Source organism: Stegostoma tigrinum, chromosome 9 (assembly GCF_030684315.1).
Source record: "Stegostoma tigrinum isolate sSteTig4 chromosome 9, sSteTig4.hap1, whole genome shotgun sequence".
In the NCBI taxonomy this organism is placed as follows: Eukaryota; Metazoa; Chordata; class Chondrichthyes; order Orectolobiformes; family Stegostomatidae; genus Stegostoma; species Stegostoma tigrinum.
This window is the reverse complement of record NC_081362.1, coordinates 88,184,790-88,212,014: the sequence shown is the minus strand read 5'-3', so window position 1 is coordinate 88,212,014 and position 27,225 is coordinate 88,184,790. Positions and strand designations below refer to the sequence as shown.

At 40.7% G+C, this 27,225-nt stretch overlaps 1 protein-coding gene across 1 annotated transcript in view; it reads right to left on the bottom strand.

Moving 5' to 3' along the window:
* Positions 1 to 27,225, bottom strand: part of wdr27 (WD repeat domain 27) — a 388,848-nt gene that overhangs the window by 158,496 nt on the left and 203,127 nt on the right. The window contains exon 22 of the mRNA XM_059648854.1: positions 22,304 to 22,406. Within this exon, the coding sequence (XP_059504837.1) occupies positions 22,304 to 22,406 (103 nt within the window). The remainder of the gene's footprint in view (positions 1 to 22,303; positions 22,407 to 27,225) is intronic.

Here is a 27,225-nt window from a genome sequence, read left to right as displayed (position 1 = left end):
CGGGATTATTTTCTTAAGTGCAGAATAGGCTGAACAAGAATGTGATTGAGGTGTACCAAGTTATGAGTGGCACAGATAGAGTGGATAGGATAGTATAGGGTCAATAAATAGGTGGCACACTTTCAGTGTAAGGAACAGGAGGTTTAGAGGAGATTTGAGAAAAAGAGGATGATGGTATCTGGAAATCATTGCATAAAATGGTGGCTGAGGCAGGAACCCTCAAGGCATTTACAAAGCATTTAGATGACCACTTGAAATACCATACCATATAAGACCATGGGCTATGTGCTGGGAAATGGAGTAGGAATAAATAGATGCTTGATGACTGAAGCAGACAGGATGGGCCAAAGGGCCTTTTTCTATGCTGTTAAAAACCTATGACTCTATAGATTATACTCACCAGTGTTGACTGACAAGGTACTATACAACTACAACAAGATATGGAATAAGCTGAATACTTACTTTGTTGTCATTCCTTCCCCACCTATAAAATAATAAATAAAATAACTGCCTTATACCTCAAGTGGTTTTCCTTGTTAAAACTATCCTTAGGTAATTGAAATTTCTGCTGCACTTTCAACCGAGATAAAAATACATACTTCTTGAAACATAACAGATTGGATATAGTAGATTATAATTTAATCATGCTTACATTATATCTTAAAGCAGTGTATTCAACTGCAGCCTATGTCTCACCAAATATTATCTATAACTGTACGTCACTGCAATTTACCACTGTCATTTCCAGAAATGAGTGCCTATTGTAGTATAAAAGCAAGGCAGCTAGCAGTTTCTTCACTGGCTAAATCTGATTTATGGAACTTGGTTCACTTCTAACTTCGGCCACAATTACATTAACAGTCCAATAAAAAGTTAGTTTTGTATATATAGCTGCTTTTAACTGCATCTTTTAATTTTGTATCACACAATCATAGAATTATACAGCATTAAAAAAGGCCATTTGGCACATTACATTAAAGGCAATATCCTGGATTATCAATCAGTGGCAAAGGAATGGTATTTGACTTTCACTTCCCTGATGACTGTACACAATGCTTGTGTGGGCTTTTGAGCAGAGAGTAGCTCTGATTCAGTGCCTGATCCAGCATGTTTTCCTCTACGGGGCAATGTGAACACAGCAAGCAAAGAACAGTCTCTCCAGACATTCAGTCTGAAACAGCCTCACTGAGACATGCAGAGTCTAAACCGAGAATAATAAAGCACTAAGTATACATTATAGTCAAATCAAGTACAGGAAGTTAAATAAAGATCAGAAAGACTTGCATGATTTAGAAAGAAATAAAATGGCTCTAATATTTCTTAATCTCTGAGGGATTTGCCTCCATGCTTTTAACAAGAAACTTTCAGGGTCAGAGAGGTTATATATAATAGTAATTATACTTATCACATTGTTGAAAATTCAAATATTCCAGAATGCACAAGCCTAAATTCCTTCGAGCATCATTAGAGGGAAACTGGTAGACCGGTACTTCAAGTTCATGCTAATACACTGGCTTCCATGCTGAGTCCATCAGCAAGAAACAGTGTACCCTACAAAGGAGCTGGATATCTCTGATAATAACTTCTGAATTTCTACATTTAAAGGTAGAGAATTGTATTTGGTGCTAAATCTATTCCTCTAAAGCAGTAAATGCTGTTAACTTCACATATGATGAAAGCAAAGTCCTTGAATATTTTTAAGGCAGAGGTGGATAGATTCTTGGTGACTAATAAAGTGAAATGTTATTCGGGTAGGTGGGAATGTGGATTTGAGGTTACCATCAGATCTTATTAAATGGCGGAGAAGGTGTAAGGGGCTGAATCGCCTACTCCCCCTCCTTGTTTAAATGATCATATCTCTGTAAAATCCATGTCATGTGACAGTATACAATGATCATTCTATGGCTAGATCCTAACCTGTCTCTAAAACAACTGTGTATTTTCCTGCCATAGTTTGTACTAAATTCATCCATAAACTTAAGAATCACCTTTCAAAGAACAATTCTAAAATTCCCAAACAATTTGTATCACTACCATGTAACAATGTTCAACACAAACAAAATATCTAGGTCTCAAGTATTTCAGCTGTAGATCACTGAAAATGAATTTACAATAATAAAATAACACTCTAGTCTAAGATCAGGTAAATGTATAATCTCACATGCTCCCTCTGAGGGATGTAAAACATCCCGTGACTTTGAGCAAGAAGACCACAGAGTTACAACAACGTCCTGCTCAATATTCTTAATCCTCAACAAATGGTACTGATAATCACATTGTTGTGAAAACTGAAAGAACTGCAGATGGTGAAAATCAGAGGCAAAATTAGAAACGACTGGAAAAGCTCAGCAGGTCTGGCAGCATCTGTGGAGAGAAATCAGTTAACGTTTTGGGTTGAATTCTGAGGAAGTATCACTCAATCTGAAACATTAATTCCAATTTATCTCCATGGATGTTGCCAGACCTGTTGAGCTTTTCCAGCAATTTCTATTTTTGCATCACGTTGTTGTAGGTGGGACCTTATTGTGCATACATTGGTTGCCATTTTTCTGAGATCACAACAGCCTAATATTGAAGCTTACTTACACAGCACCTTATCAGAGTTGTTGGGAAAACGGTCACATCACTGAGCTAGCACACCAGAGGCCCAGGCTAATATTCGGCTAGGGGTCAAAGTCCACTGCTATAGATGGTGAAATTTGATTTTAAAATAATCTCGAACTAAAAGTTAGTCTTAAAAATATACCACTAAACTGTTATTTATTATCATAAAATTTCATCTGGTTTACTTTAGCCCTTTATGAGAAAAATTAGCTATCCTTAGCTGATCTAGCCGAGATGTCATTCCAACTGCTCTCTGAAATGGTCTAGCAAGTTTAAATGTAATTATGGAAGGGTCCCAAATGCCAGTCATGGCCACATCTAATGAAAAATGTATTTACGTTTAATTGACTGTAAAGCACTTTTTAAGTGCATAAAGTTAAGAAAGGCAATAGATGCAAGTATCTTTGTCATTGATTCCACCGTTAGCAAACAACCCATCTCACTTGGTTAAAAAGTGAAGCCTGTGTGTCTGCAGGAACTCATACAAACTCAAAACAATTTATCTTCAAATTTACATGATTATGTTTGTGCCAAGCTAAAGGAGAATATTATGACTTTCCACAAAATTGGCAGCAATTTTGTCTGCTGTTCTAAGATTAGTTCTGAGCCCTAGGGAGGGAAAAAAATGTCTGTTGCAATTGTTTAAAACCAGCTACCTCTGGTGCACAAACAGAGCCATTCTTTGATTACTGGAAGATTGTATTTTGTCATCTGAGTACAAATATAATATTTAACTGATTGCTATAAAAGAATATGACTGCATTTGACGTTGAAAAATGTACAATATACCAGGATGTGTTACTTTGTTGTCAAAGATTTTCTAACATTCCTTATTAAAATGTATAATTCTGCTAAGCCCTGTCCAGGATCTGGAGAGCCAAGACGTACTGACCTGTAGGATGTTAGTGATGGATAAATATGAGAATCCAACTTACAGCAAAAACCAGGAACTAATATCACCCACATTAAGGAAAGTTTTTAAAATTAAAGAAAAACGAACTGCAAGGAAATTCAAACCAATACAAACTGACACAAAGATAAGGAACTATATTAAACTTAAATGCTCATCTCATCGGAATTAAAGTTGTAGACGTCAAGTCACACTGAAAAGCCCTTGCAGTGGTCTTACCAAATTTAATCTTGGAAAATTAAGCTTTAGAGTAAGAGGTTTCAATCCGATACTTCAATGAAATAAGAGTTTAATGCATCTCAAAAGAACATTGCAAAAATATCTACATTGTGAATCAGATTTTTAATTTAATAGAATATTATAATTTGAATGAAGTGAGGTGATTTCTGTCACTGATGATTTTTCAATTCCAAAATTTTTAATTTCTCCATCACAAAACATACCTCCAAATTTTTCCCTTGAAAAGTTGGATTCCAACATAAGATTTTCATGCACCTATATCTGCTTGTCTCTTAATAAATTCTGGGAGAGAGGAAAAGGGGTGTGAATAGAAGTGCAGGAAATGTGGCAGTCATGATCTAGCACAGTGTCAATCAGAATGGGAAGGTGACATCCTCAGTTTTTGAAAACAGGAGATATCTCAGAGCTGATGTTATTGAAGGTTGCATAGGGCTCCTCTTTGTTCTACCTTCTACCCCAGCAGTGATTGTACGTAACAGGCCATATTCTACCTTGTCTGCCACTTTTAGTGTGATGTTACCACCAAATATATATTGCTGTCTGCTAGCCTTTCAGCAATCCATAGGGACTGTTCACTTTGTGACATTGTTCGATCACCCCCTACATTCTGTTGCCTTTCCACTACACTTTCCAATACAAATTTCAGAGATGTACCACCTGAAATAGAGTAATACTGCACTTGAAATGTTAATTCTGTTACTCTCCCCACTGATGCTGCCAGACCTGAGTTTCTCTACCACATTCTGTTATATTTTAAATTTCCTACATCTACAGTATTTTGCTTTAATTAGATGTAACACCTGCCCTTTTAATTCCTCTCTCTTTACTGTCTAAGGGTCCAAAAACTGCTTGTGGGTGAAGGAGCAACTTAACCTTGCTCAATTTAATATATAGTATTTGCTGCTCACAATGTGGTCTTCTCTACGCAGATTGTGTAATGCATTGCAAAACATGTCCGATCAACATTCAGTCTGCAAGCATACCCTGAGCTTCCAGCGGTCTGTCATTTTAATTCTCCAATTTTCTCTCCCTATCCTTATGATTTGCTACTTCACAGCAATCCACACAAACCAGGAGTATGGGTGAGAATGGAAGTCATAATCTGAGAAAAGGGTTGGAGACATATGGAAACTCGTTATTGAAAGACAAACCCTGGTACTCTGGCACTTTGACGAAGCTAAGATTAAAAAGCAAAGAAATAGCTCTTCAGTCATTCATCACCTACTTTCCATGTCCCATTCATGCCAACGTATGCTCTGCTACATGCCTCCATTAGGGCCTTTCAGCCTCAAAGCCAACTCACCCTGTATGCATTATGAGCAGACCGCACGACACTTACTAAGATTTAATAAAGTTCCTAACTAATTCACTATTTGAAGTAAACACACTTAGAGATAAAAGCTATGTTTTACTGCTTTCAAGTTCTTTTAATTCTTTACAAATGAAAGCTTTTACAGTCAATTTTTCACTTCAAAGACAATAAGTACTTGAGGCTCAGAGATAGTAAGAACTGCAGATACTGGAGTCAGAGATAACACAGTGTGGAGCTGGAGGAACACAGCAGGCCAGGTAGCATCAGAGGAGAAAGAAAGTTGACATTTCAGGCCAGGATCCTTCTTCAGAAAATTTTTCCAGCTTCACACTGAAGTATTTGAGGCTGTCAATTATACTATAAAATGTTAGGCACCCCATAATGATGATGGGTTGTGAAATTGATATTTATCCTGCAATGAAAGCCCTCAGGTTTATGTCAACAGACAGCAGAATAGCAAGTACATACATTTTTTTAACACTGTACAGTTTTATTCAAAATATAATGGGCAGGACTTTATGCCTTGACATCTCTTGTTGACAATCCCTCTGGCAACTCTTTCAATCACTATCTAGCCTGCTAGTTCCAATGTGCTTATGCACTTTTTAGGCACAGTTATGTTGGCATTTAACTAGCCAAAGAGCACCTTACTTCTCCCAAAGGGCAACTGATTACCAACAGGTGTGTCCTAAAAGGATACCTGAGTTCCTGTAATGCAATGGTAGTGTTCCTACATTTTTTTATTCACTTGAGGGTCGTGTGTGTCACTAGCTGGGCCAGGATTTATTGTCAATCCTTAGTTGCCCTTGAGAAGATGGTGGTGAGGTTCCTTCTTGAACCGCTGCAGTCCACATGCTGTAGGTAGACCCACAATGCCCTTAGGGAGGGAATTTCATGAATTTGATCCAGTGACAACGAAGGAATGGTAATATATTTCAAAGTCAGGATGATGAGTGGCTTGGAGAAGAACTGGCAAGTGGAGGGGCTCCCAGGTTTCTGTTATCCTTGTCCTTCTAGATGGACATGATCGTGTTTTGGATCACAGAGAGCATCCATGCAGTTCTTTACAGATACAGTTAAATGTAATTAAGAGGAGGCTCAACAACAACAATTTGCTTAAATATGAATGTTTATTAAGTAATAATAAAAAACAAAAAAGGAACATTGATTCAGTGAATGAAAAAAAGAGGAAAAATCAATAAGCCTCACATCCTTCTGGCCACTGGGGGCCCCTCGATCGATGGCTCGTCTGGAGGCTGAGCTTGTCCCTGACATCATTCCCGATTCTGATCTGAGACAATGTTCAGTAACTTGGAATGAAACTCTCTCTCTCTTATACAGTGTAAAAAACAACCAGCATAGAAAACAGCAGATACAATAGACAAAACTGTTGGCCAGTACAGAAAACATAGCTACAGAGAAACAAGCTGCTGCTGCCGTCTTCAGTCCGTAAAGGAATGTTCACGGGACTCATTCAAGGTCGTGCAGTTTTTCAAGCATCATCAACAATTGTAGCCCTTCAGCCCATCCTATACAATGTATTTTCTCATGCAGCTGTCAAATATCATCATTGCCTTTTAGCCCTTCAGCCCATCTTATACACTGTTTAAGGATTTTTTGTGAATTTCTATAGTGTATCTTGTAGATAGCACACACTGCTGCTACTGAGCATCGGTGGTGGAGAAAGAGGGTACTTTTGGATGTGGTGCCAATCAAGCCAGCTACTTCATCCTGGGCTGTGTCAAGCACCTTGAGTGTTGTTGAAGCTGCACTCATCCAGGCGAGTGGGGAGTATTCCATCACACTTCTGATTTATGTCTTGCAGATGGTGGACAGACTCTGAGGAGTCAGGAGGTGAACTACTTACTGCAGTAATCCCAGCTTCTGACCTGCTCTTGGAGCCAATGTATTTATATGGCAAGAGATAGTAGGAACTGCAGATGCTGGAGAATCAGAGATAACAAGGTGTAGAGCTGGATGAACACAGAGGCCAAGCAGCATCAGAGGAGCAGGAAGGCTGACATTTCTGGCCTAGACCATGGGGAATTCAGTGATGGTAATGCCATTGAATGGCAAAGGGCAGCAGTTAGATTGTCTCTTATTGGAAATGATGTATTCAAGCAAAACAAATTAAAATCACCTTTATGCGTTACTCTGATCTAAGAGAATACTTCTGTACAATAATATTTGAGTCATCAAGCATCCACCAGGAACAAGTGGTACCAGTAAGGATTTCACAGGAACAATACCTTTGCCACCATCCCCCACACTCTGTTTCATCAGCTTCTTAGCTATATGATTAAACAACTGCACAGTTGCTCTAATAATCTCACTGAAGTTAATTTTTCTATGAATTGATTTTTACAATTCTACAAACTGGTTTGATGTGCTCTGTCCTTGAGCCCAGCTGTTCAGAATGACACCCTTTGCTTGGAGCCCTGGAGCTGTACTTTCAACCTGACCATCTACTCTCATTGAATTCCTAGAAATGAGGGTTTTAACTGCTCAGCTGACCCCAATAATCTCACTTAAGTTTATTTTTTCAAAAGTCCAATTTTAAAATTCTCTTGTGCTTCCTGTCCTCAAGAGCCATACTGTGGCACAACAGTCCTCAAATAATTGATTTTCAAAGAAAAAGGATGCAAAAGTCTGAGTTTGAAAATCCAAGATAATGGTTGGCACAGGGACCTGATGGTTAGCACTGCTGCATCATAGCACCAGGGACCTGGGTCGATTCCACCCATGGGCAACTGTCTGCATAGAGTTTGTACATTCTCCCTGTATCTGCGTGGGTTTCCACCAGGTGGTCCAGTTTCCTCTCACAAACCAAAGTTGTGCAAGTTAGGTGGATTGGCCATACTAAATTGCCCACAGTGTTCAGGGATGTGTAGGTTAAGTGCGTTAGCATGAGAAATGCAGGGATGACAGCATTACAGGGATAAGGTAGGAGGATGGATCTGGATGAGATGCACCTCAGATGGTTGATGTTGGGCTGAATGACCTGTTTCTAAGCTTTAGGGATTCTACTGGACTATTCTGGTTGCTACAAGATGATACACATTGGACCGTAAAGAGAAGATTAAGAAATATCAATTAATAAGTCGAGTCAATTGCACTACATTCAAAGATATTGGACTCAGAAAGTATCAGTTTCATTGACGGTTCCCTCTGTCCAGGCCAAGTAGGTTTTCTCATGCAATCACCTCAAATGCACCTTATTAATGACCTGGGGTGTCCATCTTGTCCAATGCTAGCCTGATCAAAACTACTTGCCTCTGCTGGAATATCCCTATGCCATCTTTAAAAGGTCATTGCCCACCAGTCATGTGCTGGCAGTCTAGAACTGCCCTACACAAATAGAAACATTGGAAGTTAAATGGGAACTAGCACACTGATTTGCAGATGGAGACCTGGAGGTGGTGTAGGGGAGAGATGTCCTCTTCCAAGGACCAACAGAGCAGGCCACGACACCAAACACTGGCAATCTGGTCCAAAGTTGCCAGTCAGGCAGCAGGGTTTCCACTGTCCTGAGGAATGTCAAAAATGTCAATGACAACTCTGCCCTGCCAGAAAAGAGTCTATTTCTGTTCTGTATGACTTCATGATTCTATCTGCAGCCTGTAATTTTACACTCACTCTTTTTGTTGCTACTGCACCTACCACCCACAACATCTTTCCTCACTGCCTCTCATCGAGCTCATTCCCCACCCAAACCAATCCTTCAATGCCTCTGTGCTGCCTAATCACTCACTCAGAGCACCTCACTACCTATTCCCCACCAGAACTAACAGCTGGGCCACCCACTTTTATCTCACTCAATCTCTTCATTTCTCCCATTCCTGGAGAAAACAGCCCACAAACAGAGCAGAAAGAGCAAGGACAGGTGATGGCATGATCAACATTTAGCTCCTCACTCTTAAAGGGAGAAGATCATGATGCTGACTAGCTCAGCCTCTTATTTATTGGTGAAAACTCAAATGTCAACATTCTCTTCTTGGTAGCCCTCCCCATCAACCCCGTCGGCTTTGAATATTGCAAAATCCACAAATAATTCATCTACTTAAATCTAACTAAACAGGGCTCTATTGAAGCCAAGGTCCTGCTGACTCTAGATGCACCACTTCCTGCATCATCTCATTCCTTTCCATGCTTTATCATCTCTCCATCCTCTTATTTTATTTTAATTTTTTTTAATGTTTCCATTTATTTTGACACTTTCCTTTTTAACAACAGAAAGCATTTTCTCCCATCCAAGGCTCAATGACAAGTGGCTTCCAAAGGCCCAGAAAGGCAATACAGACCTGGAGCCTGGCTAGGCTATCTCCCAGTGTGGCAGTCTCCAAGTGAGGTGGTCTTGTGCAGAAGGGGCAGTCTTGACCTGAGTGGCGCTCTTGTCCTGGTGCGGAGGTCTCGTCTTGGTGTGGAGGTCTCGTCCGTGCTTCAGGCAGTTCTGGGTCTTCCAACAGCCCAGCATGGGGGTCTAGTCCTGGCACAAAAGTCTCATCTCGGCATCACTGGATGATCTCAGCCTGGACCTGTGTTGCAGTTTCAGTCCAGTTTTCCAGCATACCCTGAACCCAGGAGCCATTAATTGAACTGTAATGAACCTTAACACCTTTTTTTCCCCTTATTTATGACTTCTGTCATTAATTTATGTGCTGTGGTATGGTGGTTTATAAAAATTTACACTGTATGTTGTTTTGTAAAAATACATTTGAGAATAAATTGCTATTCTTTATTGAATTTCCCATTTCTACTGTTATAATCCTTTCTGCATCTGAACATTCAGCTCCAATCCCCACAATGACACCGCTCCCTCCCCCCTCCCCCCCAACCCCGGCCTCCCTCCCACAGCAGTAGTGCCTAGTAACTCCTCTTTGACTATTAGTCGGTGGATCCCTAGAACAGACTGTGGTACATCGCTTTAGCAACGGCCAGACAGCCTGCAACAACAACTGATCAAACCCTTAATGATACTTGCACAGCTCTTCGACTGTCTTCCCATGCAACCCTAGTCTGGTTGCATTGCACCCACAGGACTGGCTGTGCTTCACTTAGGGTCATAGACTCAGAGAGATATACAGCATGGAAACAAACCCTTCGGTCCAACCAGTCCATGCTGACCAGTTATCCTAAATAAATCTAGCCCCATTTGCCAGCATTTGGCCCATATCACTCTAAACCCTTCCTATTCATATACCCATCCAGATGCCTTTTAAACATTGTAGTTGTATCAGCCTCCACCATTTCCCCTGGCAGCTCATTCCATACATATACCACCCTCTGCATGAAAAAGTTGTCCCCCAGGTCCCTTTTAAATATTTCCACTCTCACCTTAAATCTATGCCCTCTAGTCTTGGATATTAGAGGTTAGAGTCCTGACTCTGACTGTCCCAATTAGCCAAGAGACTGTGTCCAAGCCCTTGGAACGATATTTGGGCTGCCCTTGACTTTTTGTGCCAGGACACCCAGCCTGAAGGTTGTCTCCATGCATCTGCCTGAGGCCTACTCCTCTTAGACTTTAAGACATTGATTTTGCTTGAAACACATGCCGTGACTTTGGTGTGAATGTGGCTGGCACATGAGGCAGGTATAACAGTGAAGTAGCACAGTACTACACAACAACATGTCCACTTCTTTGACTGATGATTGTGGCAAGTGTGGCAAGCTGTTTGGCCTTGTGTCTGCAATAAACAGCAACGTGAGACAGAAGTAGTTTGGGCCTTTAAGTTCTGGCAGAGGGGCCAAACTGTAAAAAGGTTAGGCAGGACATGGCAAGGCAAGGCAGGAATGTTATGAGCATCACCATAGATGTAAGGTGATTGAATAGTAAGTAAGCAAGCGATTGGCCCTTGTATGCTGCCTGGTCCAGTCCATGCACTGGGTGTCTGTCCCTGCAGCAATTCCAATGAGAGGTGCTGGTGTGCTCCAAAGTACAGCAATAGTGACATAGAAACCTACTGTACGTGATAGGAGATGAGATATAATGGGGTGAGGCTGGTAGGTATCATATGTCAACATCTCTAGATGTGGCTTGCACTCCCAATGGCGTGCACCCTGAGATTTGATATTCAAGATGGAGGGCCAAAGGAACACTTAATAATCAGGAATCAGCAGGTAACTGCACCAACTTTCATGTCGGAAATTCTCTAGTCTCTATCTGGTGGGTTAGAGAATGGGAAACTGCATTTTTTAAGATTAACTAATAATGAGCGATAATCCCCATTAACAGGGCTCTTTCTACTCACTATCAAGCATTTCATTTCAATGCCAGGTGCTTGATTGAAAAATGCAGCTTTCTGGTCTGGATCCTAAGACAGGCTTCACTCAACATTGCACCTGATTCTCCAAATTTCATACCTTAACCCACATCATTCAGGGCCTGAGAAATTTCACTGCTAAACTCTACAAAAATAAATCTTAAATTTCTTTTCTCTGTTGAATTACTGTGCAACTGAAAATTCATTTGGCTTACTCAAATCTCTGGGTCCATGCAAATAAGCATTTTTGTAAATTTCTAATCATTTAGATTAGATTCCCTGCAGTGTGGAAATGGGCCCTTTAGCCCAACAAGTCCACACCACCCTTTGAGGCATCCCACCCAGACCTATTCCCCCTATAACCCACACACCCCTAAACACTATGGACAATTTAGCATGGCCGAACCACCAGGCCTGCACATCTTTGGAGTGTGGGAGAAAACTGGAGCACCTGGAGGAAACCCACATAGACATGGGGAGAATGTGCAAACTCCTCACAGACAGTTGCCCGAGGCTGGAATTGAACCCAGGTCCCTGGCGTTGTGAGGCTACAGTGCTAACCACCGAGCCACCATTCCGCCCAAATTTAGTCTTCAATTGCATTCAGAATATTTCTGAAATGATTCAGCTTCAACTCTGACTTCACCCGATAAAAGGTTTGAAGACAAGGTATATCAAATCGAAAGCCAACTATTCAATTTCAATTGTCCAAAATTAGAACTGCTTATCATCAGCATTCTTCGAATTTGTAATGCAAGGCTGTTAGAACCCCCAGCTCAGAAAGAATGTGTTGCTTATGTCTCCTTCCCAAAGAGAATATATTTAATCTGCTCAGGCTGAAACTCTATTAATTGAAGAACCATCTTCCAACTGAGAGTAAGATGCAATGGTTTTAATAAAAGGAACTAGTTCAAAATATAAAAGGAAAATGTGCATTAAATGTGCATGTTCAAGACTGAGATAGACAGATTCCTGAAATATAGGGGAGTCAGGGGTTACGAGGAACAGCCAGAATATTGGAAATGTGCCCAAGATTACATCAGCTGTGATTTATTGAATGGCACAGCAGGTTTGAGGGGCTGTATGGCCTACTTCTGCTCCTATTTTTTATGTACAACCTGAATAAAAGGACAGTGAAGAGGATTTGAACTAAAGCCAGAACTTCAATAAAAGTCTACAAAAAGTGTAATTCAATATTTAAAAGGACGGAGGAAATTCAATACATGGTTGTACTAAAGATAATAACTGTTAAGATGAAACACTTCTGTGACAAAGAAGACATCACTGAAATATCAAACAAAGAAAATCCAAGTAACGTAGTTTTTTTAAAATCCTGGTGAAATGAGCACTCCTTGCGCCTTCCTTCTATGTCCTTTGAAGTGGACAGGGTCTCAGGTTTGGGAAGTGCTGTCAAAAAAGCCTTGATGAGGCGGGCCTGAAGGATCCATAGCCATTACATCATATATTAAGTAGCTTCCTGGGAAAGGAGATGCAGGTGCAGGTGAAACATGTTGTCTTAACATAGACAAAAGAAAATGTGGTAAAGATTGATGTGCAGTAATTGATCTACTGCAGTGCTACACAATCTATAGTTCAGGAATTCAATCCATGGAATCTATATTCACAATATTCCTCAAATTCCCCAAAATCAGAGCAAGTGCAGACATATCATCTATTCCAAGTTCAACAATGAAACTTTTGCTAAAATTCAAAGGAGAAAGATAAAAATGAAAGTGAAACACCAACTAAATGAAGAACAGTTGAATTTTAGAAGTAGGAACAGACAAAGGCACATCTAATTTGAGGATTGTTTGTTAACAGAAATTAAAGTATATGGAAAAGTATATCTGAGTGTCCAGGGTTACCAAAAAGTGCATAACATTATATTGGAAATGGCTTCATGCATGTGGTCTGCACCACTTTATGAGGCAGTGAAATGGAAAAGGCAAATTTCTATGCTTTGGTGTTGGGTTTGTAAGCCTTGAGTTTTATTTTGAGGAAAGGGAATATGCCATTCAGTCCCTTAAGCATGTTCTGTCTCAATTTGGGCAGGGGCAGTCCACATGGTCTTTTCAGATTTTCCGGCAATGCGTGAAGGCCTTTCTTAAATGTCACAGCAATTTGCATTGATATAGCACTTTTAGCATATATGATACATCCTGAGGCACTTCACAGCAAAGAAGGATCCAAAGGAGGGGGAGATAATAGGAACTGCAGATACTGGAGAATCTGAGATAACAAGGTGTGGAGCTGGATGAATACAGCAGGCCAAGCAGCATCTTAGGAGCAGTCAAGCTGACGCTTCGGGCCTAGACCCTTCTAGGGTCTGGATGATGAAGGGTCTAGGCCCGAAACATTAGCTTTCCTGCTCTTAAGATGCTGCTTGGCCTGCTGTGTTCAACCAGCTCCACATCTTGTTAGCTCCAAAGGAGGGGGAGCAGCCAAAGTTTAGTCAATAGGGTGGGACCTAAAGGAGGCTCAGATTACATTGGTCGGCAGCACAGACTATTATGTGAATATGAGCAGGACATTAAAAATAGACTGAGGAGGGCTGTGTGGGTCAAACTGTGGCAGACAAAGTAAAAACAAGTAAATGTGAAATAATACCTGCATGAAGTATAATCTATGAAAGTCTAATCAGATTATGTTTCAAATAGTGAAAGACTAGAAGTTGTGCAAAAACAAATGGATTGGGTGTCTAGTAAAGAAATAATTAAAAATTAGTGCATAATTACATAAAGTAATCAAAAAGGCTAATGAAACGTTAGCCTCAGTCTCAAGACAGTTGGAGCATAAAGTAAAGGATTTATATTTCCATTGTACAGACACTTGGTTAAACTCCTTAGGGGGTAATCTGTTCAGCTAAGGAAACTGCAACATCAGATGGATGTACTAACCTTGGAGGCTCAAATGCAGCATCATCGGAATGCTTACAGGGTTTAAGAAATTCAGTTGTAAGAAAAGGTCGCATGTGCATGGTTTGTATCCTCTGAGCTCATTGTTTTAACAATCAATAAACTTGATGTGTTTAAAATGACAAAGGAATTTGATGGGAACATATTGCAAAATATATTTTTACATGGGAATCTGCAGCAGGAAGTATAACTGCAAACTGGAACTAGACAATCTAGGAAGGGAATCAGGAGGCACTTTTGCAGAAGAAGAATGGTAAAAATCTACAATTCCAGAAGACTGATGGTGGGTGGAAATATTTAGAAAAGATGGATTGATTCTTGTTGGGTAAGTATACCATCAAACATTGATCAAAACTTGGGAAATGGAGCTGGATTGGAAATCATCCACGATCTAATTGAAAAAAGGAAAATGCTTGAGGAACTGAATGCTGTTTGTTTCGAATCTATCCAGAATCTTGAAGAATCTTTGTCTTTTTAACTGCATACTTCCCTTTAAATTTCATGCACAGAATGTCTTACTTGTGACAGTGATGTATACATCTGGATCAGTAGACAATGGATCTGATGCTAGACTCAGAAAACTCAGGAACTCTGAGTTTCTTTTCCTTTATCACAATCATCATTTTAACAATTATTTCTGCCGCTGACTGGAGAGGTTAATGATATTAGAGGCAAACAAAGACAAATTTGGCTGTGTAATACAATATGTAATTGTGAAGGGGAGGTGACGGCCTAGTGGTAATATCACTGGACTGTTAATCCAGAGACCCAGATAATGTTCTAGGGACCTGGGTTTGAATCCTGCCAGGGCAGATGGTGGAATTTGAATTCAATAAATATCTGGAATTAAGAGTCTAATGATGACCATGAATCCATTGCCGATTGTTGGGGAAAAACCTAACTGGTTCACTACCGTCCTTTAGGGAAGGAAATCTGCCACCCTCACCTGGTCTGGCCCACATGCGACTCCAGGCCCACAGTGATGTGGATGATTTTTAACTGCCCTATGCTGTTTGATTGGCAATTAGGGATGGGTAAATAAATGCTGCCTAGCCAGCGATGCCCTTGTCCAGTGAATGAATAAAGAAATCCAGCTCCACACTTTGTTATCTCGGATTCTCCAGCATCTGCAGTTCCCATTATCTCTCTCAAAGAAAAAAAGAATGCAGCAGCTCATATGTAGATTGAATTGTTTCGAGGCTTGGTTCTAGAGCACAGAAGGCACATAGAATGAACAATATCTTCTATCCATAACTCTCATTGACATAAATCTTTTCCTAACTAAAATATAAACGTTGATCCATGAACTTTCTCTGCATCGTCACCTGAACATTTTACTTTAATGGATGCTACCATGCCTCTTCTTATAAATACCCAACTGATTAAAAAGATTGCCAATAATGAATTGAAAACAAAATGCAAACACAACAGCTTTGAGAACAAACTGAATTTCTTAATATAGGATCCCTTATAGATTGGAGGTAGGGGGTGGCAGGGAGTGAGAGAATTATTTCTGCCAATTGCCATTTCTAATAATAATAATTTCTGAACTGGAAGAAATCATCCTCTTAGAAGCTGATAAGGTCAGTCTGTTCCTTTGAAATGCTGCAATTTTTCTATACACAGGAAATCCCAGGGGGTGGGCAATACTTTGATTTACACTATCTTAAAGGACGCTGGTGCTTCAAAGTGCACTTCATGTCCTAATGCGTAGATATGAACCATATTAGATAATAAAGAGCTCAAATACTTTTGAAGAAATATAGACTTGGGAAACATAACCAGTTCTGAACAGTTATTTCACTTTTAAGGCTACATAGCTGTTGTTGTCCAACTAATTTTTAAAAATGTGAATACTTTAACTTTCAAAATATATCTCAACTTCTCCACTTCCTTAATTCAATCAAGATATGATAAATTTCTTCATAGCTCCACTCATCGCCCTTGTGTACTGGATTCCTCATGTCTCGATTCTAAGTCAGTAATCTTTTCCACCAGTTGCATGAATGAAATGCCACTGCCATTGATTTATCACTGACTTTGTGTCAGACTGTTCTTTGAAATTTCATCTACTGTGCAATCAGGAAATTAATTGCCTACATTTCAAATTTTTGAAGTCCTATCATTCCTTAAGTACAAAAGCAAGTCAAATTTAATGCATGGTTTACTTGCAAAAATATCCAACTCCTCTCAGTAACAATGAATTATGACATTTACTATTTATTGTAATCATCTATCCTGATAAAGTACATGAAAATCCACCCTGCAACAAATTTAGACACTTGGCTTAAAGAGCATCAGCATAGGAACAAGGTAAAGATTCATATCTTGCCAGATCCTGTCATTTTTCAGAATAGATGAGGCCAATCTGGAGGGGTTATATTTCTCCCTTGATCTCCGATAACAAAAAGACCAAAGTGCTAAAAGTATTACACTTCATTAAAGTACAAGCACCAAAAGCCTGACCAAGTAGGTAGTTTGTCATATGCATAGTTTATACATCAACAGCTATTATGTTTAAACTGAAACTATTTCAACACTGTTTTCCATTTTTTATAAAATGCTGAAGCATAAGAAACACAAGTAAGCAATTGGACAAAAAGGCCATCTAACCCATTATGCCCGCATTTTCCAAAAGGTCACAGTCTTTAATTCATACAGTCGATTACGATTCTGCATTTAATTTCTGTCTGAGGTATTTCTTGATGTTAATCCTGCATTTAAAACCATCGAACATAGAAATGATATAGCACAGAAGGGGGCCATTTGGCCCATTTGTCCATGGTGACCCAGATGCCCATTCTAATTCTGCATATGGCCCACAGCACTGCAGCTTACAGCACAAGAGCTGCAGATCCAAGTACTTGTTGAAAAAGTCTAGGGTCTCTGCCTCCACCATCAACTCAGGCAGTGAATTCCAGATACCCACACCCCTGCATACAACAAGTGTTTCCTTATATTTCTTCTAATCCTTCTGCCATGTAGCTTGAATCGATAGCCCCTGGTTTTTAACTTTCTGCCATGGGATATAGATTCCTCCTGTATACTCTATCTCTATCCTGCACAGTTCTGCACTCCCGCAAGCATGTCACCCTTCAGCCTTCTCTGTTCCAAGGAAAACAACCCCAACATCTCCAATCTCTTCTCGTAGCTACAATTCTCCAGTCTTGGCAAAATTCTTGTAAATCTCTGCACTCTCTCCAAAGCAATTATGTCCTTCCCGTAATATGAACTACATACAATACTCCACTTGTGACCTCTCCAGTATCTTACATCAGTGTCTTTAGCTTTTATTCATTTGTACTTATGCCTTCCAGGCTTATATTTACATATTATTAATGTCCAGGATGGTGGCAAAGTAGGACACTCCTGCCAGCGCTCCTTTGCTCTGCCTGTTCTTTTTATTTCTTTTTTTTCTCTCTATTTTCTTCCTCCCTCCTATCATCTCCCTTCAGCACCAGTGGTGAATACCGGCAGTGAGTCCTTAAGTGTGGGCCCAGGGAACAAGCTGGAACACCGCTTGAAGCTACTCATCCTGCAGCTATTCAGGGAACGAGCTGCTGCTAGACCTGGAGCACTGTGTGAGCTGCATGTCCTGGAGCAGCCCAGAAAATAAGCCAGTATGGTGCATCTGTGAGCCCCTGAGCACCGTGTGGGCTGTGAGCCCTGGAGCAGTGCAGGGAATGAGCCAGTACAGCACGAGGAATGAGTCAGTATAGTGCATGGGCTGCAAACCCTGCAACACCACGCGGGAAATCCCAAGTCCCAGAGCAGCATGAGGGAGGCAAATCAAAGGAAGAAGGTAGCTTACATAAGGTGGAGGAAGCTAGGGTCAAGTTCAGCTCTAGAGGATTACAGGCAGGCGAGGAAGGAGCTCAAAAATGGTCTGAGGAGAGCCAGGAGGGGGCACGAGAAAGGCTGGGCAGAACGGATTAGGGAAAACACAAAGGCATTTTACGCTTATGTGAGGAATAAGAGAATGGTCAAAGAAAGAGTAGGGCCAATCAGGGATATCATAGGGAACTTGTGTGTGGAGTCTGAGGAGGTAGGGGAAGTCCAAAATGAGATTTTTGCTTCTGTCTTTACGAAAGAAACGAACTTTGTAGTGAATGAAACCTTTGAAGAGCAGGTGTGCATGCTGGAATGGATAGAGATAGAGGAAGCTGATGTGCTGAAAATTTTGTCAAACATTAAGATTGACAAGTCGCCAGGCCCGGACCAGATTTGTCCTCGGCTGCTTTGGGAAACGAGAAATGCAATTGCTTCGCCACTTGCGAAGATCTTTGCATCCTCGCTCTCCACTGGAGTCGTACCTGAGGACTGGAGAGAGGCAAATGTAATTCCTCTCTTCAAGAAAGGAAATTTGAGGGTGCAAACATGAGGATCAATGGTCGGCACAACATCGTGGGCTGAAGGGCCTGTTCTGTGCTGTACTGTTCTATGTTCTATGTTCTACTGTTCTATGTTCTATGTAAAACTCAGTCAAGTTTGTATGACACGATTTTCCTTGCACTAAACCATGTTGACTGTCCCTACTCAATTTCTGCTTCTCTAAACATCCATAAATCCTATCTTTTATAATCACGTCAATAATTTACCTATTTGCCCATTTAGTTCATCTGGTCTAGGTGATTTATCCACCTTCAGAACATTCAGCTTCCCCAGCACTTTCATCTTAGTGGTAGCCACTGCACTCTCATCTGCCTCTTGACTCTCTTTAAGTTCTGGTATGCTGTAAGTGTCTTGAACTATGAAAACTGATGCAAAGTACCTATTTAGTTTCGCCACCATTTTTTTGTTCCCCATTACTACTTCTTCAGCCTCATTTCCAGTAGTACAATGTCCACGCTTGCCTCTCTATTCCCTTGTACATATTTAAAATAAAACTTGCATCTTCTTTTACATTACTATCTAGCTTACTATCATATTTCATTTTCTTCCCGCTTTTTGCATTTTTTGTTGCCTTCTGCTGGTTTTTAAAAGCTTCCCAATCCTCTAGCTTCCCACTAATCTTCACCACATTGTAAGTTTTTTCTTTTACTTTGTCCCTGACATCTTTTATCAACCATGGCTGCCACAGTCCCCCTCACCCCCCGCCTTAGTACGTTTCATCTTCCTTGGAATAGGAATTTCTGCTCTGCCTCCCAAATTACCCAAATAAAATGCTATTGTTGATCTAGTCTTCCCTGCTTGGCTCCCCTTTCAATCAACTCTGGCCACCTCCTCCCTCATGTCTTTGGAATTACTTTTATTCAACTGTAATACCGTTACATCTGATTCAAGTTTCTCTCTCTCAAACTGCAAGTAAATTTTATTAAATTATGGTTACTGGTCCCTGGTTTCTTCACCTTACGCTGCCTAATCAAATCTGCCACATTACATATCACCAAATCCAGAATTGCCTGTTCCCTGGTGAGGTCTACGATAAGCTGCTCCAAAAAAAACTATCTTGCAGACATTCCACAAATTCCTTTTCTTGAGATATGTGACCAACGTCATTTTTCCAGTTCCTCTACATATCCATGATTACTGTTACAGCGCCCTTCTTAGATGCACCTTCTATCTCCTGTTTCATTCTCTTCCCTAAATCCTGACTACTGCTCGGAGGCCTGTACATAACTTGCATCAGGAACTCTTTTCCTTCTCTGCTGCTCAACTCTAATCACACGGATTCTACGCCTTCTGACCCTAAATCGCTTATTGCTGTCGATTTAATTTCATTTCTTACCAACAAGGCAACGCTGCCTCCTTTGTCTATCTGTCTGTCCTACATAAATTGCAAATCCTTAGATATTAATTTTCCTGCCCCGATCCCTTGCGGCCACATCTCTGCAATGTCCATAACACTGTATCTGCCAATTTCAATCTGCACTACAAGCCCAGTGAACTGGCTTATTGCGCACATTTATGTACAACACCTCTGTCCTTCATTCACTGCCCCGTTCTAATAGTTGAACCCTATCTGTTGTGCCTGAAGTTAGACTTCTGATGCTGATGCTTTTCATTGTCTCTGTCTTACTATTTGTTCTGGAATTTTTAGCCCTCCCCCACATTTAACTAGTTTAAAGTGCCTTATTGACTTTGATTTACCTCAATTTGCACAATCAGTTTATCTACCTTATTCTGAAATCTTTGTGCAGGAAGATACAAAGCCTCGAGGTTTGCTCTCTTATTGAGTTTCCCTAGAATTATTTTGGTTCCTTAGCACAATATGACATTCATACACTGTCCCACATTCTGTCCGTTCCCTGATTTTCTGATAACAACCAACCGCAATCCTATCTTCTCCTTCACCTTTGACATTATAGTTTTCCATGCAATTGAAACCGCGCTCCCCTTAAAATAAAGCAAAAAGTGTCGATGCTGATGAGATTAGCAGGTCTAGCACCATCCGTGGGAAGAAAGAAGAGTTAACATTTTGAGCCTAGTGCCTGCTCATTAGAACTGTTAGCAGCTAGGAAAAAGTAGTATATTTATGCTGAAGACAAAGTCTGGGTGGTGCGTAGGGTAAGTGGAGAGGTGAGCTTTATGCTAGTTGCTAACAGCGAGAGTCTCCAGATTTGAAATACTAACTGATCTTCTTGCCACAGATGCTGCCAGACCCACTGAATTTTACCAGAAATTTCTGTTTTTATTTTCCACCCTCCCACTATGTCATTTCAAGCCCTTGTTGCAGCCCTAAATAATGCCAGGATTCTGGTCAGCATGATTCAAGTGGAGTCCATCCATCAGGACAGCTTCCTTCTTTCCTAGTGCTGGTGCCAATGTCCCATGAATTCAAAGCCATTTCTTCCACATTATTCTTTCAGCTATGCTTTTGCCTTTTTAATATTGCTTAGCTTGTGCCAATTAGCTCCTGGCTCATGTTGTAATCAGGAGATTATAATCTTTCTGGTTTTGCTGTTTAACTTAGCCCCTAACTGCTCAGAATCACTCAGCAGAATCTCTTTTCCCTTTCTAACTATATTGTTCGTACCTACATTGATCACAACAACTGAATCTTCCCCCCTTCCATTTCAAGTTCCTCTTCAGCCCAGATGAGATATCCTGAACCCAGCAAACAGGCAATACAGCCTTTGGGGTTCTCAATTGTGCCAGAGAGGACAGTGTCTATTTCCTTGACTACACTATCACCAATTACAACTACAATTCTCTTTACTCCCCTGTCTTGAATAGCTCCCTGTACCATGATGCTATAGTCAGTCTTCTCATCCTTCAATGGGCGCGACTGCATCTTGAAACTCAATGTGCAGGTAAGTCTCCCCCTCACTAATGTGTCACAGCATTTGAAGTTCAGCCTCTAGCTCATCAATTCTGAGCCAATCTTCCTCAAGCAACCAACACTTGATATAGATGTGGTCACTATGAACCACAGTAGGCTCCACCACTCCCACATCATGCAGGTACAATGCATTGCCTGGCCCTACATCTCTATTTTATTTACTTGTTCTTAATTTGTTTTTAAAAATTTCCCACTGGTTTTTTTAGTTTGTAATCTATAAATATTTCTCCTATTTACCTTCAATTTGAAAGCAACCTATAATAGATAGTCAAATTAGCAACTATTACTAACCAATGAAACTACAGTTTTCTCATGATGTCATTTTTCTGTGCAGGGCCCCAAATCCTGGGCTTCAATTTAACCTGCTTTCTGAAAAAACTTTCCACTATGAGCCAACAGAAAGCAAGCAAAAAGCAACTCTTCCCCTCTGTACTGAATTACCATGTAGCCTCAGAAGTTCATAAACTGTATACTCACTCAGGTTGAGTGGGATGAGACTCTGGATGAGATCTCTCCTCACTGACCATGCAACGCTTACTGATCACTTCTCCATACAATGGGCAAAATGATTTTGTAGTTTTTAAAAATTGTTTCCAGTAAAATTACATGACATCAAAATTGACCTTGACATGTTATACTATTTGAAAGGGGCAATATAAAATGTCAAGTTTTGCTTCATGCATTGATACAATTCTCTTGTTGAATGATGAACATAATTTCAATAAGCAACCTGTAAAAACATTGTAATGTTGCTCAAGTGATAAGATTGATGCTACTTACACATTTGTCCTCAGATCCTGTGACCAAGAATTTCCCACAGGGACTCAGGGCAATCTTGCATGGATGGCAACGATTGTGATGTCCTTCGTATCGACGCACAGGTCTGAAAGAACATCGCTCACCGTCAATAGAGTTCTCTAGTTTTGACAAATATTTAATTCCAGATTACATCTGCTTTCTTAATTAGGACATTGAGCTCTGCATGCAAAGCAATTATTAGAAAAGTTGTAAACTAGATTTTTGCCTAGGTCTTGCTAGTCTGAAACACCAAATCCTGCCTGCTCTTGGAAGCTCTCTGATAGGGTCTAGGCCCGAAACATCAGCTTTTATGCTCCTAAGATGCTGCTTGGCCTGCTGTGTTCATCCAGCTTCACACTTTGTTATCTCAGATTCTCCAGCATCTGCAGTTCCCATTATCTCTGCTCTTGGAAGCTAAGCAGCCTCAGACCTGGTTAGTATCTGGATGGGAGATTGCCTGGGAATATTGAGTGCAATAGGTTTTGAGAAGGTCCCATGCCTCAACAGATAGCACTCTGGCCTCTGAACTAGAAAGCTGTAGGTTCAAGTCCCACTTAACATCTAGGACCCTCTTGTGGTTCAAGTCCCCCCTTTGTCAGAGGTGCAGAATAATGAGTCTGAACAGGTTGATTAGAAAAATAGGCAATTTTTTTTTGTAAAGTGGATTCTACAGTTCAGCAGGCTTTCGTTTTCCTATAGATACTTGGCATCTTCTTTGGCTAGGAAATGACACCATCTCACCTTCTTCTACATCAATAGGTTTACAGCCTAAATGTAAATTCTTATTTTTTTAAATGCTTCTCTTCATTTTCCAAAATCCCATCAGCCACCTAATCTACACATCCCTGAACACCATGGACAATTTAGCGTGGCCAATCCACCCAGCCTGCACATCTTTGGACTGTGGGAGGAAACCAGAGCGAACCCAAGGAGAATGCGCAAACTTCACACAGATAGTTGACTGAGAGTGGAATCGAGCCTGGGTCCCTGGTGCTGCGAAGCTGCAGTGCTAACCACTGAGCCACCCTTAAAAATAAAGGCAATTACTCTCCAATTAAAGGTCAATTTGCACAATTGAAGAACCACCGCTGTCACCTCTATCATCTCCCCGCTTATTGTGGAGGCCACAAGATCATTCAGGGCCCCTGTCAACAGTCAGGGTGACAAATTGTGTGAAAATCCATCCAGCAATATCAGAGCCACAAGGATGATGAGTCATAATCATGTCCATCGCTATTGTGCAGCTACTTTTCCCCTCCACCCAAAAGGCCCTCAGCTGTTTATTTTAAGACTTCAATACCGCCAACCAAGCGGGTGTCTTAATGTGGAGCTATCCTCTTGCTTTCCTGCCTATGTCAACAGAGCTTACCACTCCTGGTCAAGATGGAATTTGTTATGACTTCTTCAGAAGTTATAATGGGCTCAAAACATTCACTCTTTTTTAATATCCGCAGATGCTGCCAGAACCTGCTGAGGTTCTCCAGTATTTTTTGTGTTTGTGGAATTTATGAACCTATGTAAAGAAATGCTTTGATGCAGTTGCAGATTAAAATATCACAAACATGTCATGTACATATTGAAAGTATGCATATATATGTTATTAATAAACTCCATTCTGCAATCAAATTTACCACTGAAATTCAGCAATTAAATGAGATCCTCTTCCTCAATGTGTTATGTGAGAATTTTGAATTTGAGTTTGATTTATTGTTACAAGAACAGACACAGTGAACAGTGTTGATTTGCATGCTATACAGGAAAATCGAACCATACAAAGTGCAGCGGGCAGCAGAACAGGGTGCTGGATACAGTGTTACAGCCGCAGAGAAGATGCAGACAGAAAGACATTAACATTAACATTTGCGAGGTCCAGTCAAAAGTCTGATAACAGAGGGGAAAAAGCTGTTCTTGAATCTGTTCATAGATTTATTCAAACTTTTATACTTACTGCCTGATGGAAGAGGGTGGAAGAGAGTAGTTGGAAAATGGGTTATTAATTGCTATCCATTGAATGCCTATATTCAGTGGCCTGGATACACCTTGGGATTTCTACAAGATCAATCTTAGTGGCAGCTTCTTATTGATGAATAGGGCCCTAGCCATCTACTCACTGTATAAGCTTGATGCTGAGATACGGCATAGCAAACTATCCTTTGTGATGATGGATAGCCTTAATTCACTCATCACTTATTGTAGATAATGTATAGTCATGAAAGGTGTATGTTCACCACTTTCGGCCCTGAGCAGTGGACAGTCACCTCAGATTACTCTGGAAGTGGAAGGGGTTTCAACAATTTGAACAACAGCTGGAGAACTGTTTCATGCTGCTACCATGCAGTAAATCCACAAGTGGTTTTCTCCACTAACAGGATGTTGCCATCAAGCCAAAAAGGCATTACACATAAATGAGTAATGTGATACATGAGTTTCAGTGCTAGTGTCGTGCCATGTATGTATGTACAGCCCAATGACTGGCAGATCGTGCTACTCATGTTCAACCAGCTCACACTTGCAAGCCTCAGAAAAGTATGTCCTCTATTATGTGTCATTCTGCAATTGTAAATCATTTATCAAATAATAACGACTGGGCTAAGAGTTTTACCAGAAACCAATTTAAGATTATGAATCAGGATCACAGTGTGATGCATTTGCGTGTGCTGGAAGCTACATACTTAAATACTCAGGATTCAGAATAATGTAAGCAAAAAGAATTTGTACATCTATTGCAACTCTTACAAAGAAAATAGTCATGGAGGCAGCCTAGCTCATCTATTAAGGAATAACATGACATTGTTTACTGATATGACTCAGGAGATTATTTTGGCATTTTTGGGTCTTACTGGAAGCATTGAAAACAAATCTTTTCTATCTCAAAGACAGTTTTGACCTACATTTTGAATATAGCCACAAAAAGTATTTCATTTCAGGAGGCTATTAAAGAATATATAAAGAAAGTAAGAGCTTTAATAAGCTTTAAAAAAGTGTTGAAGGGGAAAACCTAGTTGTGGACTCTGAAACAACTGCTGAATAAATAAATAATAGCAGTTTCTAGTGAACATTAGAAAGAAGGCGCACTATGGAGTTGTGAAGGAATTGATACGATTAATGTGGAAAGGAATTGTTTCTGTAAAAATAAACAGAATTCAAAATAGATAAATATCAGGGGCTGACAGCATGCACCAGAAACACTGGCAAAAAAAGCAAACCAGAGATAATGCAGACTCTAACAACAGCTTTTCAATCATCCTTGGAATTTGTGTATTAAATTAAGCCTTGGTATTGAGTAGTCAATTAATATTTATGTTTAAGGAATGAGTGAAGGTTAAACTTGTTAATACATCATGAAAATTTTGGGTAATCCATGGGCTGGAAATTTGATTCAGCCTCTTATATAGCTGGTTTGGGGGATGCGTTAGATTTGTGCACCATTATGTTGAGGGTCTAAGGCTCCCCTGACACTGTTCTTTGGTCTTCAGTAGCACTCTGGACATCAACAGCAACTCACTGTCTCTAGGAAGAGCCATGACGTGGGTTAGCCACCTTCCAGCTGCCTTCAGTATATGGAAAGGCTGGGGAGCTAAAAGGGATGGTGGGGTGCATTTGGAATGCATGCGTCAACTGGCAGAGTCAGGGCCATTGTGAAAGTGAGTAATGAAAGATGTGTGAGGCGGGACTGAAGGGGAGGGAGGGAGGGTCCCAATCGGGATGAATTGGTGATGGAAGGAGGTCAGAAGGGAAGTGTGCAGGAGTCAGTTGGGGAGCAGAAGTAACCATGAGAGAGCTAAGGGGAAAGTGGTTACTGAAATACGCTCCTCCAGGCCCCACAGTAAAGTAAATATATTTCAGAAAGTTATGGTTTTGGAGTAGCCTTTGTGACCTGTGGTACCTATGTTACCCAAATAGATTTCTTTTCATTTCTGTATTATTTTCATAGCCATTAGCTGGCAATTGTGCATCCATCATTGAATCATTGAGTATGTCTGATAGTACAGGCTATTTAACTCACAACCTGCGCTCTGGTATTTAAGCCATCATATCTAAGGCAATACAATTTTACTTGTGCATATATTTCTTAGTTTCCTAAGTCAGTACGTACTCCCATGTCAGCTACTAAGTATGTGATGCATACAAAGGCACATACAGTTTAATTAGTAATTCTTGCGTCTTCACTGAGCTTTTTAGTTTTTCAGAACACTGCATTCACTCATTCAGTAACCTACATTCAGGTGTCTTCTCAACAACACTTCTTAAAATAAACTTACATGGAATGTATCAGAGATAATGGGAACTGCAGGTGCTGGAGAATTCCAAGATAATAAAATGTGAGGCTGGATGAACACAGCAGGCCAAGCAGCATCTCAGGAGCACAAAAGCTGACGTTTTGGGCCTAGACCCTTCATCAGAGAGGGGGATGGGGAGAGGGAACTGGAATAAATAGGGAGAGAGGGGGAGGCGGACCAAAGATGGAGAGTAAAGAAGATAGGTGGAGAGAGTATAGGTGGGGAGGTAGGGAGGGGATAGGTCAGTCCAGGGAAGACGGACAGGTCAAGGAGGTGGGATGAGGTTAGTAGGTAGCTGGGGGTGTGGCTTGGTGTGGGAGGAAGGGATGGGTGAGAGGAAGAACCGGTTAGGGAGGCAGAAACAGGTTGGACTGGTTTTGGGATGCAGTGGGTGGGGGGGAAGAGCTGGGCTGGTTGTGTGGTGCAGTGGGGGGAGGGGACGAACTAGGCTGGTTTAGGGATGCAGTAGGGGAAGGGGAGATTTTGAAACTGGTGAAGTCCACATTGATACCATATGGCTGCAGGGTTCCCAGGCGGAATATGAGTTGCTGTTCCTGCAACCTTCGGGTGGCATCATTGTGGCAGTGCAGGAGGCCCATGATGGACATGTCATCTAGAGAATGG